Source organism: Oryctolagus cuniculus, chromosome 2, assembly GCF_964237555.1.
Source record: "Oryctolagus cuniculus chromosome 2, mOryCun1.1, whole genome shotgun sequence".
Classification (NCBI taxonomy): domain Eukaryota; kingdom Metazoa; phylum Chordata; class Mammalia; order Lagomorpha; family Leporidae; genus Oryctolagus; species Oryctolagus cuniculus.
In genome coordinates this window covers 152886149-152901430 of record NC_091433.1, presented here as the reverse complement: position 1 = coordinate 152901430, position 15282 = coordinate 152886149, and the positions used below count along the sequence as shown (strand labels likewise).

Below are 15282 nucleotides of genomic sequence, written 5' to 3'. Positions count from 1 at the left end.
GATCCAGCTATCTGCTGCGGCCTGGGTAAGCAGAAGACAGCTCAAGTCCTTGGGCTGCTGTGCTCACCTATGAGACCTGGAAGAAGCTCTAGATAGACCCAGCTCCAGTCGTTGCAGCTATTTGCCATCTGGGGAGTGAACCAGTGGATGAAAGACTCTCTTTCTCTCTCTGCCTCTGCCTCTCTGTAACTCTGCCTTTCAAATAAATAAATATTTAAAGAAAAGAAAACAGACAAAAATAAAATGTCAAGGATTCACTTAAAATTAAATTTCTGATGATTATAGCTTTAGGATGCTATAGTTTCCGACAAAATAGTTACTACCCTCTACAATGTGTGATCTGACTTTTCAATCCTACAGAACCCTTGTCCAGTTAACAATTAAGTTGTACTCAATGTATTTCTCCCCAACTTCACAGAATTAGGGAATTCTCCTGACCTCCGAGATCTGAAAACAATGGGTTCGTGAGTAAGAATTTTAAAACCATGTATGGATATCAAAATTGGATACTTAAATGACAGGAATGGGGCAGAAGAAAGCACTTGATGCAACTCACAGACTCACAGTGGAGACCAACTAGAAGAAAAGAGGCAAAGCATATAGGCAATGATAAAGAAAGACAATGGCAAAAGGAAGACCAGAAAAAGAGAAAAGTGTCCTTCACCTATTTTTGGGTGGTGGTAGGGTATCTCAGTCTGCTTTAGAAGTGAGACCAAGATGGAGCTATTTTAGACTTAGGAAAGTAGAATTTATATCTTACCCAGTGAGATCTGAAATAAGTCTTGATTTCAAAATTCTAGAAAGAGGCTGTTAAAAATCACTATAAAACACACAAGATGATTCATCAGATGGAATCAGATGGACTCTGCTCTGGGTTGACTAACTCAGCTGTGTCTTCCGGGTTTTTCTCCCCTAGTGGTAGAAAAGGCTTCACTCTTATACACTAAGCCTTAAGACACAAATCAGGAAAGCATCCTATAGAGAATGTTTCTCACCTTAGACATCTTCTGTTAAGGTAAATGAAGCAGTTTCTCAGTCACTTTAATTAAAATGATATAGGGGTAGTGAGTTCTATGGTGCAGATACTTCAGAACCCACAAATATTTTTTCTAGAGCTAATTCCACCCATTACAGTACATTAAGTACATTACAGTACATTAAGAGCCAAACCTCCACTGTACATACAAATTTATTTTTCTAACTGCTGTATTCCCAAAGTATCCACCGAATTGTGGTGGGTAGTGAATAGTCTCTATTTAAACTCAGATGGCAAACTGAAAAAAAAAAAAAACTGTAATTACTAAACCACCCATATCTTTCATTTTTTTAATTTCATAGGCAGAGTTACAGTGTGAGAGAGAGAGAGACAAAGGTCCTCCCTCCGCTGGTTCACCTCCCAAATGGCTGCTATGGCCAGTGCACTGCACCGATCCAAAGCCAGGAGCCAGGTGCCTCCTCCCAGTCTCCCATGCGGGTGCAGGGCCCAAGCACTTGGGCCATCCTCCACTGCTTTCCTGGGCCACAGCAGAGAGCTGGACTGGAAGAGGAGCAACTGGGACTAGAACCCGGCGTCCACATGGGATGCCGGTGCCACAGGCAGAGGATTAACCAAGTGAGCCACGGAGCTGGCCCCATCACCCATATCTTAAGAATGATCAGTGTTGGGCCGGCACCGCGGCTCACTAGGCTAATCCTCCACCTTGTGGCGCCGGCACACCGGGTTCTAGTCCCGGTCGGGCGCCGGATTCTGTCCCGGTTGCCCCTCTTCCAGGCCAGCTTTCTGCTGTGGCCAGGGAGTACAGTGGAGGATGGCCCAAGTGCTTGGGCCCTGCACCCTGTGGGAGACCAGGAGAAGTACCTGGCTCCTGCCATCGGATCAGTGTGGTGCGCCGGCTGCAGCGCGCCAGCCGCGGCAGCCATTGTAGGGTGAACCAACGGCAAAGGAAGACCTTTCTCTCTGTCTCTCTCTCACTGTCCATTCTGCCTGTCAAAAAAAAAAAAAAAAAAAAAAGAATTATCAGTGTCAAAATGATCAGTGTCAAAATTCTAAGCTTATTTATTTGTGTCTAAGAATATTTTTATTTTAAATATTTCCAATTACTAGAAACACTAGTAAATTACATTCGTTTTTATATATAAATTGGTAATATCCTTAAAAATAATTTGCCCAGCACCTAACCTTTTGTTCTCAAGACTGACCCTCTCTCTTCATCATGTTTATAGAAAAGTGTTTACAAACTCTGTTCTCTGAGGATCTCATTTGACATTTTTATGATTTATTTTTTCCATAAATGTTTATCAGCAATGAGAATTTTTCGCAGACTTTGTTGTTGATGGCTTCTGCCACCACTTCTCTTCCATTTCCTCGAGAAGGCACAGTGTACCTTATTTCTTACAGGAGAGTCTGAAACTGATTTGGGGATGAAGGACTTTAGATACAGAGAATGCAGCACTTTATAAAATATTTATTGATATCTAGCCTAAAAATACACACAGTAGATACAGCAGTCATGTCGGTAATTATTTAATAAATTCAGCCTCTGATTTAATAATACTGGTTTCTTATTAGGAATACCAGATAGGGAATCAGGGTTTCTTGACACATGGTAATAAATATTTTCATTTATAATGAATAATTTACCTCTTTCGGTATTCATTGTATGAAAAATAGATTTGAAATATTTTCAAGGTCTCTTAGCAAAGGTGGAAGTTTAAAGCACAAGTGAAGAAAGGGGAGGGCATGTATTTTACAGCAAAGAGGTAACGTGAGACACTTGCATCCTGTATTGGAAGGCCTGGTTTCCAATACAGCTGTTTGAAATTCCGGCTTCCTGTTAATGAGCACCCTTCGGAGTGAAAGGTGATGTCTAATACTCGGGTTACTGCCGGCCACTCACGTGAGTGAGCTCTATTGAGTTCCAAGCTCCTGGTTTATGGCTGGCCCAGCCAAATGCCCCAGCAGACATTTGGGGAATGAAGCAGCACGTGCAAGCTCTCTTTGTCTCTGTGTGTCTCTCTGCCTTTCAAATGTAGATAGAGAGTTGATAGGTAGAATGTCTAAGAAAAAGAAGAATGAGCAGCATAGGGTCTCATTCTTTCATTTTCACAGAAATTCGCTTGCTTTGTAAGGCACACTGCCAAAGTATTCCTCATTTGTCAAGATGAAAACATGCTATTTCTTCTATAGGATTTCCTATGCGAGTTTCTGGGATTCCAAATAGCTGATTCTCTGAAATCTACTAGGGTTACCCACAGAATGCTAATGAGTCGCTGTATACTTCATTATGGAAATGGAAAAGAAGCTTTGCTTTAATTAATGCAAGTCATGACTGAATCATTCGCAAACTACCTCCAAAATGAAAAGTCCATATAATCCCAGATGGAAATTCATCTCAGAATTCAGGTAAGATGACTTAAAGAATTGAAAAAGGTTTTAAAAGGAAACACACATATTCATTCTCTAAAATTGTGAAGTACTAGAGCTACAAACCCCTCTCCTGGCAGATGGGGAAATTAAATACCAGAAAACTCATTTATCTTCAGCCCACTATTAGACAGAGAACTTTCTCCAATACAATATCCTGACATAAATCAGTTAAAAGAAAACATTCTAAAATTAGATAAGCCACAAAAATCTGTTTATACTGAGACTTGTTGTAGTAAAAGTGAGTGGGGAGCAATTATAAAGGTAGATCTGAAATTTAGAAGAAAATAATTGGGAATGGTATTGATTTTTCAAATAAAATGAAAAAGTAAAAGAGATCTATCCTCGGACTAACCTCATGATAAATTTGACATTTAAGAAAAAACAGGTACAGATAAGAAGGATCGCCCTTGACTTAATTGTTTTTACTCACAAATTTTTGATGGAGTGGTTTTGGGTGGAAAACCTGAGTAGCCCAGTTAGCAGCGTCTCTTAGTTAAACAGTGGGAATACAACCAAGTGACACTAAAAATTGCCAAAAGTAGTCTGATGTAACTCTGTAACATTTATGACAAATGAATTGTGAAAACAAATCACTTCTCAAAACAAAGTAACTGAATGTTAATTTCTTAGTGTTGACGAGTGTAGAGTGGTTCCATCAGCTATAAATATTAGGAAAAGGTGGATGGATAACACTCTATCTTTAGAACACTTCTCTAATCTGAAAATATTCCCAACAGAAATAATTTATTTTAAAACTAAAAATAAAAGAATCAAAATGATTTAATCATCCTATATATATTATATATGTGTTGCTAAAATCGTGGTAATGATAAAAATATTCTCTTTCAATAAAGATGGAAATACATACATGCAGGAAAATAAACAGGAAATCCACAATCAAGAAAGTAACTTGTAAGTCCCTCTGATTTTGTAATATTTACAGATATAAAACAAGTAGGATGGTACTTCAAAAAGCTTTGTAGAAAATGCAATTGAAAGAGAAGTTTATTTTGGTACAAAAAATTTTTGAAGACCACATATGGTTTTTTCATAGCATGCATTTTTCATGAACTGTTTGAAGTACCCTTGTCTTATCCTTGGTTTGAATGGCATGTCTTTGGAAATGTCCTTACATTTTAGAGTTCCAAGTCAACCTAGCAAACGCTTTTCTACTTAATTTTATCACTGTAGATCTTCATATCTCTAAGTGCCACAGAGCTGATTCATTTAGGGAGTTTCCATTTAGAAACAGACAGACTAATGCCAGTTTTTACTTTGCTATTACATCAATAGCCTTCTGCTTTATAACACCATCTATTAGAACTAAAATCTTGCTGGTTGTGTGAAAATCTAGAAAGTCAGATATTTACAAAACTCTCATTGTAGTGCATGCATTTAAATGGTGACCAAAGCTTACTTATTTCTAGCTTGTGATTATGTAAAGCAATCAAGAACTATTGTTTGATATTTTATACTGAGGTCTCATTTCAGTTCTAATAAATGGTTCATGAATTGTCTTACAATTATTCACTATATTTTAAACTATTTCCTGAGAAAATAATAGTGTCGATAATCATTCCAAGTGACTAGGTACACTGTACTCATTATTATTATTATCATCACTTACTCTAAATTAATTTTCTGAAGGCCAACCCCTTGCTTCTTGCCCATAACCACACACACTCATCCTCCTCACCACCCAAATAAGAAAAAAGATAAAGAGGGATATCTAATTTTGCATACTGAGAATTATTGCTGGAATAATTTAGTACATTTTACTACTGGAGAAATGATTCCATATTCTAAATCATCCTATCTGGGAGCCAGCACTGTGGCACAGTAGGTTAATCTGTGGTGCCGGCATCCTATATGGGCTCCAGTTCTAGTCCCAGCTACTCCTCTTCCCATCCAGCTCTCTGCTATGGCCTGGGATAGCAGTAGAAGATGGCCTAAGTACTTGGGACCCTGTACCCATGTGGGAGACCCAGAAAAAGCTCCTGGCTCCTGGTTTCAGATCAGCTCAGCTCTTGCTGTTGCAGCCATTTGTGGAGTCTACCAGTGGTTGGAAGACCTTTCTCTCTGTCTCTCCCTCTCACTGTCTGTAAATCTCTCTCTCCAATAAATAAATAAAATCTTTTTAAAAATTCATCCTATCTGTAAAAGGAAGCAGATTTCTTTTCTCTTTTTGGAAGACAGACACTTAGCAATAATGCTTGATTAATTTTAATGAGTAAAGAGAATGAATACAAACTATGCAGTTGATGCTTAAGTTAAAAGGTTATACATATTTTGCATTACTTTTATTATACATAAAACATGAAAACCCTCTTTTAAGAAATCACTATGTTGTACTCAGAACATGCAGAACAAGAAGAGCCTTCTAGACTGATTTTGAGGTAAGGTATTTGGGACCTTGCCCTTACCAACACCTTAGAGACTGGAACCGATATTAAAGCATATGTAGACCACCAGTCTGCTGTGATTCTGTATCACCATCTATGTTGTGGCTAAATAACTCAATTCACTAAGGCACAAATTACCTTATCACATCTCCTTAAGCTACACTGACTCCTTCTCTCTCCAGTCTACCATGAAGCACACGGCAAACATGTGGTTGTGTACTGGATGCCATGGTATAAGATAACTCAGCTTCAGTGCTCCTCTGGTTTTATTTGTGTCTGTCTCGACTGCTCGAATAGCTTGGAAGGTAGCAAGTGCCTTAGTTTCCTTTGAGTCACCAGGCATCTAGCAGAGTTCTGATATGGATCAATCATCAATAGGTATTTTAACAAATTAAAAAAAAACTAAGATTAGTTAATTTATTTTAATTCTGATTTGAAAGGCAGAGAGATAAAGAGAGGGACAGAGAAAAACCTATCTCCTTGATGACTACTCAAATGCCCACAACAGCTGGCCAGGACTAAGCTGAAGCCAGGAGCCCAGAACTCATCTTGGGGTCCCCCACAGGAAAGGAAGAGATACAACTACTTGAGCCATCACCTTCTGCCTCCCAGGGTATACATTTGCAGGAAGCTGGATTGGAAGTGGAGGAGCTAGGACTTGAAACAGGCATTCAATTATGGGTTGTGGTGATCCAAAACAGCAAGTTAACCACAGTGTCAATTGCTCACCCCAACAAATCTTACTCAATAAATGAACAAAAAGTATTGAGATGGGTGCTTAGTATTGCTTATATATTATAATTTTAAATATTTTGGAAAGAGATGGTATACTTTCTAAAGCCTAGAAAACTCTTGGCAAATCCAGAACTAGGTCTTCTCTGCCAAATTTCTAGTTTATTTTATGAATCATTTTAAAGTTATTATTTAGCCACTACATATATAGCAATGTTTTACATAGATACACATTGCATACACATATTACACTCAAATATAAAAACACTGTAGTCTTACTACAATCCTAATGGGTAAGTGATCCATTTAAATCCAGCTGTGCAAATGGAGGAAGCCAAGGTATATAATTGAAAACAAGGACTTTTAAGCCAATGGAGGGGAGTGGAGAGTCGTAAGTGGTTCAGAAAGCACATCTAGTCCTTTAAGGTAATCAGTTATGTATATAGTTCACCCATGGGTAACTGAAAATTGACTCCTGAAGTTATACCTTTGGAACCCCAAATAACGAGCTATCAGAAAATCAAAATTCTATATAAAATTTTGATCTAACAATAAAATAATATAGGGGCAAAGTCATAAAGGCAGCCTTAGTTTTGTATATATAATGCAAATATATATACAAAAAGATGATCATATATATATTTTATATATGTGATCTACACTTTATAAATAAAATCTACTTTATAAGCAAATTCATTTCAATGGATGATTCATTGAAAAGAGTTTTTGTGTTTTATTCCATGCTTGTAGGGCTTTTAATTTTAAAAATGTGAAGTAGTCAGCAAGGTGAACAACTTTCTCCGTATACTGCTAAACCCTACTTTATCTGTGAACTTATTAGTGAATCTAGATGGTGTACTGATAGGATCATGATATTGGTCAACAACCTGAAATATGATCAGAGCCAAAACTGTGGTATCCTCCAAGACACAATACGTTTCAATAAACAGCATTGGAAACAAAAAAGAGTAACAGACTTCAACACTGACTGTTTTTAGCAACTGACTTCTTTGCATTCCTTAAAATAATATTCAAGGCATTCATTCTCACAATTCTATATAGTTTTTTTTTGTCTTTTAAACTGATAAGCAAAGTAACAGAGACTTTATATTAAAAAGTATTGATTTTTGGAAAATAGTTCTGAGATTTCAAATGGAGGTGAAAGTTGGAGGAACAAGTGGAAACAAATAGTAATAATCACACACATAATTTATGACACAAAAATAGAAAACATATCTCATATTTTTTGCTTCCTCATGGCTCTTATTCAGCTTGGACTCACACTGTTTTGAATTTGCTAAGATTCTCTAGAGATGTCCATGGATTTATAACTGTTGGTGACTCTCTCCAATTATTCTGTATACTGAGATTTTCAGTTACTCCACAATATTGTGCTTAACCTCATTCTTTGTGCCAAAGTGATGAAAGATGGAGCCTTCATGAGATTCAAATATTAGCTTTCAAGGAATTGTAAATAAGACAGGAGAAGGTAAAATCAAACTTTCTTAGTCAATGTTGATGATTTTATTAGAAATCAAAGAAATTTGAATACAAACTAAATATAGCAATACATAAAGCAGTATTTGGTGTCATTATACACTGATGAATGTATATGTAGTTTACTGAATCAAATGACATGCCATTTTACCTATCCATAGGTTTTTAAGCCCATAGGTGAAGCAGTATAGGAATAAAACACTGGGAGTATGGGAAGTGGGGGGTAAAAAGGAAGAGTAAAAAAATAAAAAGTACCACTCGCTTTAAGTATAATTAAATATTCATTAATATTGTTCATCTGGGGATTTACCTAGTGCTATAGTGCTGAATTAAGAGCACTAATTTTGAAGGGGAAACTTTTATTCAAGTGAGTCATTTTCCAAATGGCTGGAATATAACATCAGTTTTTAAAATATTTAAAATTAATATCAAAAAAGGCCTAACTTCTTTAGCTTCATGCCTTTCTTTTTCCTTTGAAAAGAGAAGTTTTCCTATCAATTATTATTCCTCTTACCACAACCATCAGAAAACTAATTTATTGCACTTATAGATTACAAATACACCCAGATGCGGTGGGATGAGCACATTTCACAAATTAAAGGCACATAGGCAATAACATTTCATCATAACTACCCAAAACATCTTTAATACACAACATTACATCACTAATTATTTTATAAATATGTAAACATTTCTCTGGTTAATGTCTTGGTAAGAAATTTCTCTGGCAGTGGAGCCCAAATTACCATGACCAGATATTTAATACCACATCACAGCTCTTCTGGTTATGTTTCACTTCACCCATAAGGGGAACGTAGCTCTTGGCCTATTAGGCACACTTGATTGTACAGTCAATGCAACTAATTTTACTTTATCACTGGGTCACATTTGCTTAAAAAATAGCAGTCAGCTCCCCAAATATAAATATTTGTCTAAAGTTCTGTCTTCAGACTCTTATTTTTTTCTATAATGGAGAATTTGCCAAGTGAAAACTGGACTCTTTCCATTAATATCTAAGGAGAGAGTATTTAAGAAAAAGGCTACAGAAATAGTTACACATTGACTTCATTCTTCAACTATGGGAAAATTAGTATACATACTTGAGGAAATTCTCACGAATTTACTACAGAGTGCCAAATAAATACTTTCTTCCTCTTTTCTAAGTCATAATTGTAATTTCCTTTCAAACCAGGGTTCAAAAGGTGAAGTCAAAAGAGATATGCAGTACACCTACACTTTCTTTGGAGACTGGAAATTCTCTATAATACACAAAATCCACTAACCAAAGGATTGGCAAGTGAGCTGTGACCCACAGAATTCCAATTGTGTTTTATTGTTACAATTTACTATAATGACTTTGGTCCAATTAATTTCTGCCTTGGAGTGGAAATTATATTTGGACTCAGCTAGAATTTTTTTTAAGAATCATTAAAAATAAAAGAATTCAGGAAAAAAAAAACCTGATTTTTATATTTATCCAGACCCATAGTTTTTCTGGACAAAGGCAGTGCCAAGTCCTCTGGGAGGTGGGCATGACAGAAGGCTTGTTGGAAGATGCTGAGAGATTAATTTCATTTCAGAATTTGAAGTGGGCTTTGGTCAAGCTCCTATGCTTCATGACAAAAATTAAAAAAAAAAACTTAAATAAAACATTCTAGTTATTGTAGAAATGGATATCTCTTTAAAAGCCAGAGCTAAGAGAACAGTAGATTAGTTAGTGTGAGATCTTAACATTTGCAAAATATTACCCAGGGAAAAATCCATTGAACACTATAGAGGCTTGAATCATCCAAGGTCTGGTAGTAATTGCCATATTTATGTTTAGATGCCACCAACTCAAATAATACAGCAGCTTAATTTTAACTTTGCTGCTACTTTTCCTGAATATGCCAAAGAGAAAAAGTTGCATACAACAAACAGACAGTGCAACACTTAAAATCTAGTAAAGCAATCTCTGTTCATGGGATTTCTTGCCTAATCAGGGACTATATAATTTAATGAAAAACCATCAACATAGATATGACATTCTATCTCATAATTAAAGGAAGATGCAATCAGAAGTTCCCTTGAAAAGAGAGGCCAGGTTTCTTTCACTATTAAACACAGTTCCGTTGAATCCTAACCCCCCTCTCCACCCTCCACCTCCCCTTTTCTAATATGCAAACCCTTCTGTTCTCCATCTGCTCCACCCCCACCTATTATTTCCACTCACTGCCAAGCACGCCAGTCCCATCTGGCCATACTCTTGCTTGTGCTAACTCCAGTTCCCATGGGCCTAGGGAGTGTTTGTTTGAATGTCAAGACATTCTTGCTCTTCACAAGAATATGGACTAGCAAGAAGTGTATCGAACGATTCCCCAAGGAATTCACACACACACCAAAGTGCACATGATCTCTCACATACATAAGCAGCAATTTTAGAATCCTCTCCTAGGCTAAAATACAGAAATGCTTTCAGCTCTTTCGTCAGGGAAGCAATTTTAAAGTTTAAATCACATTATCTTTGAAATAACCAAAATTAATATTTTAAAATCAAAATAGTTTCCTAACCCTAAACATGCATTTTTTTCAGTAAGTAGAATTAATTTCTATAAATGTTACTCAAATCTTATCATCATGAAATATTTCTATCAGGTAATCAATTTAATCATTGATACATTTTCTGTTGTACCAAACATGCATTTAATTCAGACATTCCACCTTTAAAAATTCCCAGCAAAATCCCACTCTGCCGCAAAAGCATGCATGGTCAGAATCTAAACGTATTTAAGCAGAATTTTCACCAAGTCATTAACAACAATAAAGCAGTCTGGCAAGTATTGAAAGCAGCTTTTATTCATGCTTTTACTTGAACCAAGTTAATACATATAGACATATATAAATACAAACGCGTGCGCGCACAGACACACACACACACACACACACATTTTGTTTGTTTTTGCCACAAGCATGCTGAAAAACCTCGGAAGCACACAACAAGCAGCAGACAAAACTAGAAGCAACCATGCTCAGGGTTTAAGGAAATTTTAAAATTTAAAACAAGCTTTCTGCATTTCATATAAAGCGTGCAAAAATTTGACATGCAAATTCCAAGAAGAAATATTTTAATATAAATCTTAAAATTAGTTTATCCAAAAGAGTTTCTTCTTATTTGCATTCTTATTGTTCTTAGGCTTCTGGTATCTTAAACCCTGCATGCTGCAGATCTAAGCTGTGCTGAGCAGCGGCTGTGATAGAAGAAGCTACCTGCGAGTTTTCACAGTGCCATCTCATATCCATGTCTGTCTGGCTACCCTGCGTGCTTAGAGCTTTTTTCTTAATTCTTAATGGAAATCCTAGGAAATTTAGTCCATCCTCTGAAATCAATACTGGTGACAGGAGAGCTCCCTGACTCAGTGGGAGATCAAGATGATAAATTGCCTGCGCATCAGCCTGGCCTATCAGTGCCCTGCACACAGATGGGCGAGAAAAGACACAGAACAGGTTCTATCAGTCACGTGTCGCCGAGGAGCCAATGGCTGCCGCACTACTGCAGGATGGGATGCTGCAGTTCGTCTGCAGTTGATGAGGCTGCTGGTGCACAGCCCAGCCCGCGCCCTGCTCAAACGCTCTGAGCAGTCTCTGTGGCTGTGCTTGCTCCCTGACCAGGACTGCATAGAGGAACTGATCTCTCTCTACAACCCTGACTCAAATAAGGGTTTATGTTCATGCACAATTAATTCACTCTGTATTACTTTCTAATCCATTATGATAACCCAGCAGAAAGAAACTATGTTTTTTAATATCCTCAGTCCTTAAATTCTTACGTGCTTCTGTTCAGATGATTATCATGTTTTTGCCCAACACTAAATTATGAACCTTAAACTATGCAATTAGCATGCAACCTTCACAGCAGAATCTCCTCAAAGCTTTATAATTATAATTAAAATTTTATTTCCAAGTTAATGAATGACATTTTTTGAATGCATGTGTATAATGAGTATTTTTATGAGATGATTTTGTACAGGCAATTATACAGCATTAAGAAATACATTTTTATGCTTTTTTGCCAATTAGAACTGTTCCTCTTTAAAGACGATTTAAGTCCCAATAAACATGCCATTTTATCAATCATTAAAAATAAAAACAAACAAGTACTGAAGGATGCATATTTGCCTCCCAAATCCTAAAGTACAAATGTGATGGAAATATGTATTTTTTTGGCCTCTCCTCTGAAATTTACAATTATTCTCTGGTAAGCAAAGGCTACACATCTGGAATGCCATATGGAATTATATCTTCCAATACATCTGCTTCCGTTGATCATACCATAACAGATTTACTGTATATTTCTTCAAGGTAACTGAGATGTTTATATACAGAGTCTGACAGGGAACATCAAAAGTGATGAGACCATGATATGTTTCAAATACTATCATGGAGATTTTTTAAAAAGCCAATAGCTCAAAAGAATCTGAATAATCTGCAAGAACAGGATTCATAAACAAAAAAATCCTGTTAACTTTTCTTTATCAGTTGTCATTGCCCAATTTTAATGATCCATGCATTTTTAAGGTTTAATTCTAATGTCTTTTAGAGTCTTTACTTAGAAAAAAATAATCTGTGAGTAAATACTATTAGATGTAGCAATACAAGTAAATTACAACAGAATTTTAGCATGCTGAAATTTCTGAGCTCATTTTGTCTTGGATATGGTTTTGTAAGCATATCCCTAAAAGACTGAAGCCTGTCAACTGTCAAGCTTTTTGCAATCCCCCCCCACCCCAATAATTCAGTATTGATTTCCAAGCAATAACAGAACATTCATCATGTTCTTTAAAACATACATAGTCTTGTGCCCATTCTATCTATTTGACCAATTGATCCAATAGTACCATTCCATAGCCTTGGAAACTCGTGACTAGAGCCTAGGGAGATTTCTGACACCATAAACAAGAGTGTCAAATTGTTAAGTCAACAACAGGAGTTACTGTGTACTTACTCCTCATGTGGGATCCCTGTCCTTAATGTGTTGTCCAATGTGAATTAATGCTATAACTAATACTCAAACAGTATTTTACACTTTGTGTTTCTGTGTGGGTACAAACTGATGAAATCTTTACTTAATATATACTAAATCGATCTTCTGTATATAAAGATAATTGAAAATGAATCTTGATATGAATGGAATGGGAGAGGGAGCGGGAGATGGGAGGGGTGCAGGTGGGAGGGAAGTTATGGCAGGGGGAAGCCATTGTAATCCATAAACTGTTCTTTGGAAAATTATATTTACTAAATAAAAGTTAAAAAAAAAGAAAACTTTATTGCAAAAGAAAAGATTAAAGCTCAGGGCACTGCTCATCAAAAAGAAAATTATAATAAAGCACAGTATTAAACCTCTTCAATGGAACTTTATAATAGCCAAAAACTAGATATTGCCTACTCATCAACAATAATTGATCAAATAAGTTATGGTACAGCCTTACAGCCCAAATACCCTGCAGCTATAAAATATAATGAAGCAAATTCAAATGTACTTGTATGAAGAGATTTCTGATACAGAGTTATTTGAACAAAAGCTAAAAATACAAAATTTAAGTTGTAAAAGGCTATACTCACTATACACACATACACAAAGTCCACAGAATATGCAGAAGAAATTTTCATAAAAACAAACTATCAGTTAATAGTAGCTGAATTAAAAATGGGTAATCAGGCTAGTTTTATTAGGTACCGACTTGTACATGTTTTTCATCATTTATGTATTACCTTCTTCATTTGAAATTAATTATTTTAAATAATGACATCTACATTCACTTAGGTTTAGAACATGACTGGTAGATGTCTTGAGGGAAAACATTGCAGGAAGGAGGAACAACTTGTTTATGCAAACAAAACTGGGTAGGTAAAGGCAAGAAGGGAACTGCTGGATGGAGATTCTGAGTCTTAGCGGAGGACTTGCATATCTCTCATCAACTTCCAGAGCCTTGATCTCTGAATTAAATAACACTATGCTATTATATGTATTGCAAAGTTTACAGTTCAGCAGTGGGTCCATGGTGCTGTGGATTAAGCTGCTGACTGCAATGCCTGCATACTACATCAGAGTCCCTGGTTTGCACAGACTTCATTTCTCAGCCAGCTTCCTGCTAACATTCAACCTGGAAGGTCGAGGGTAGTAGCTCAAGTTACCTGGGGCCCTGCCCCCCAGATAGGAGACCCTGAAGTCTTTCCCGGCTCCTGGCTCAGACCTGAGTGCTGTGGTCATTTGGGATGTGAATCAGCAGATGAAAGATCTCACTGCGTGTGTGTATGATGTCAGTTTGTCAATCTCTTTTTCTGTCACTCTGCCTTTCAAGTAGATGAAAAATAAAAAATAGACATTTTTACAAAAGAGCTTTACAATTCAGAGTGATAATTTGCTTAATTACCTCTGATTTTTAGAGATAGGAATTGCAGAAAGGAAAGTAAAATAAATAGTCTCTTTACTCAGATTGGGGCAAATCAACTACTCCTTCTTTAGTTTCTTTTTTTGCTTTTTTTTTTTTTTCAGTTTGATGCAATTAGCAAAAAAGAGGCAGAATTACATTTGAATCTCAATTTAGGATGCTTTTTGCTGGTGTTTCAAAGGCAAAACAAAGCTCATGTTTTACCAATAACTTGTATATGGCTAAGGAGAAAAAAATCAAAATCTATTTTCTTCTGCTTCCTACACATCAAAAACCTATTTCATCCAAAGCATAGAACTTGGTTTATATATTCTTTTGTTGACCCTTGCTTGTGTTTTGTTTCTTCAGACTCATAAATTTAAGGGATAGAAATTAAAAAAAAATGCTGACTTGTTCAAATTAAGTCAAGGGCTAATAATCTGCTTTATAAAGAATTTTTTGCTTTATCTCAAATTACTTTAAATCATCAGTTTGGACATGCGGCAATGTCTGGAAATACTGTTTGTCACAACTGAGGGGTGTGACTGGCATCCAGTTGGTAGTGGCCACGGATGTTACTCATTATCCTACAATGCCCAGGGTAGCCCTCTTCAACACAAAATTATCTGGCCCTAAATGCCAACAGTGTTGAGATACAAAAACAAGGCTCTTAATATTCAACTTTTCTAACCTACTTACTCTTATTTACAAAAAAAAAAAAAAAAAAAGCTTTTTAAAAATGTATTCTATGTGGAGAAGTATTATTGTAAAGTGCAATGAAAATATGTCTAGATGGAGAACAGAGGATTAAGGACCA

At 36.3% G+C, this 15282-nt stretch overlaps 1 protein-coding gene across 50 annotated transcripts in view; it reads right to left on the bottom strand.

The window, feature by feature from the left end:
* The window catches only part of NRXN1 (neurexin 1), a 1231187-nt gene that overhangs the window by 49091 nt on the left and 1166814 nt on the right, over positions 1–15282 (bottom strand). For 2 of the 50 annotated variants that reach the window (XM_017340785.3, XM_051842917.2), the window contains exon 1: positions 11305–15186. The exons of the other annotated variants lie outside the window; for them this stretch is intronic. In XM_017340785.3, the coding sequence (XP_017196274.1) occupies positions 11305–11337 (33 nt within the window). In that variant the 5' untranslated portion in view covers positions 11338–15186. Of the gene's footprint in view, positions 1–11304; positions 15187–15282 lie in introns of those variants that run through there. 50 annotated transcript variants of the gene reach the window in all.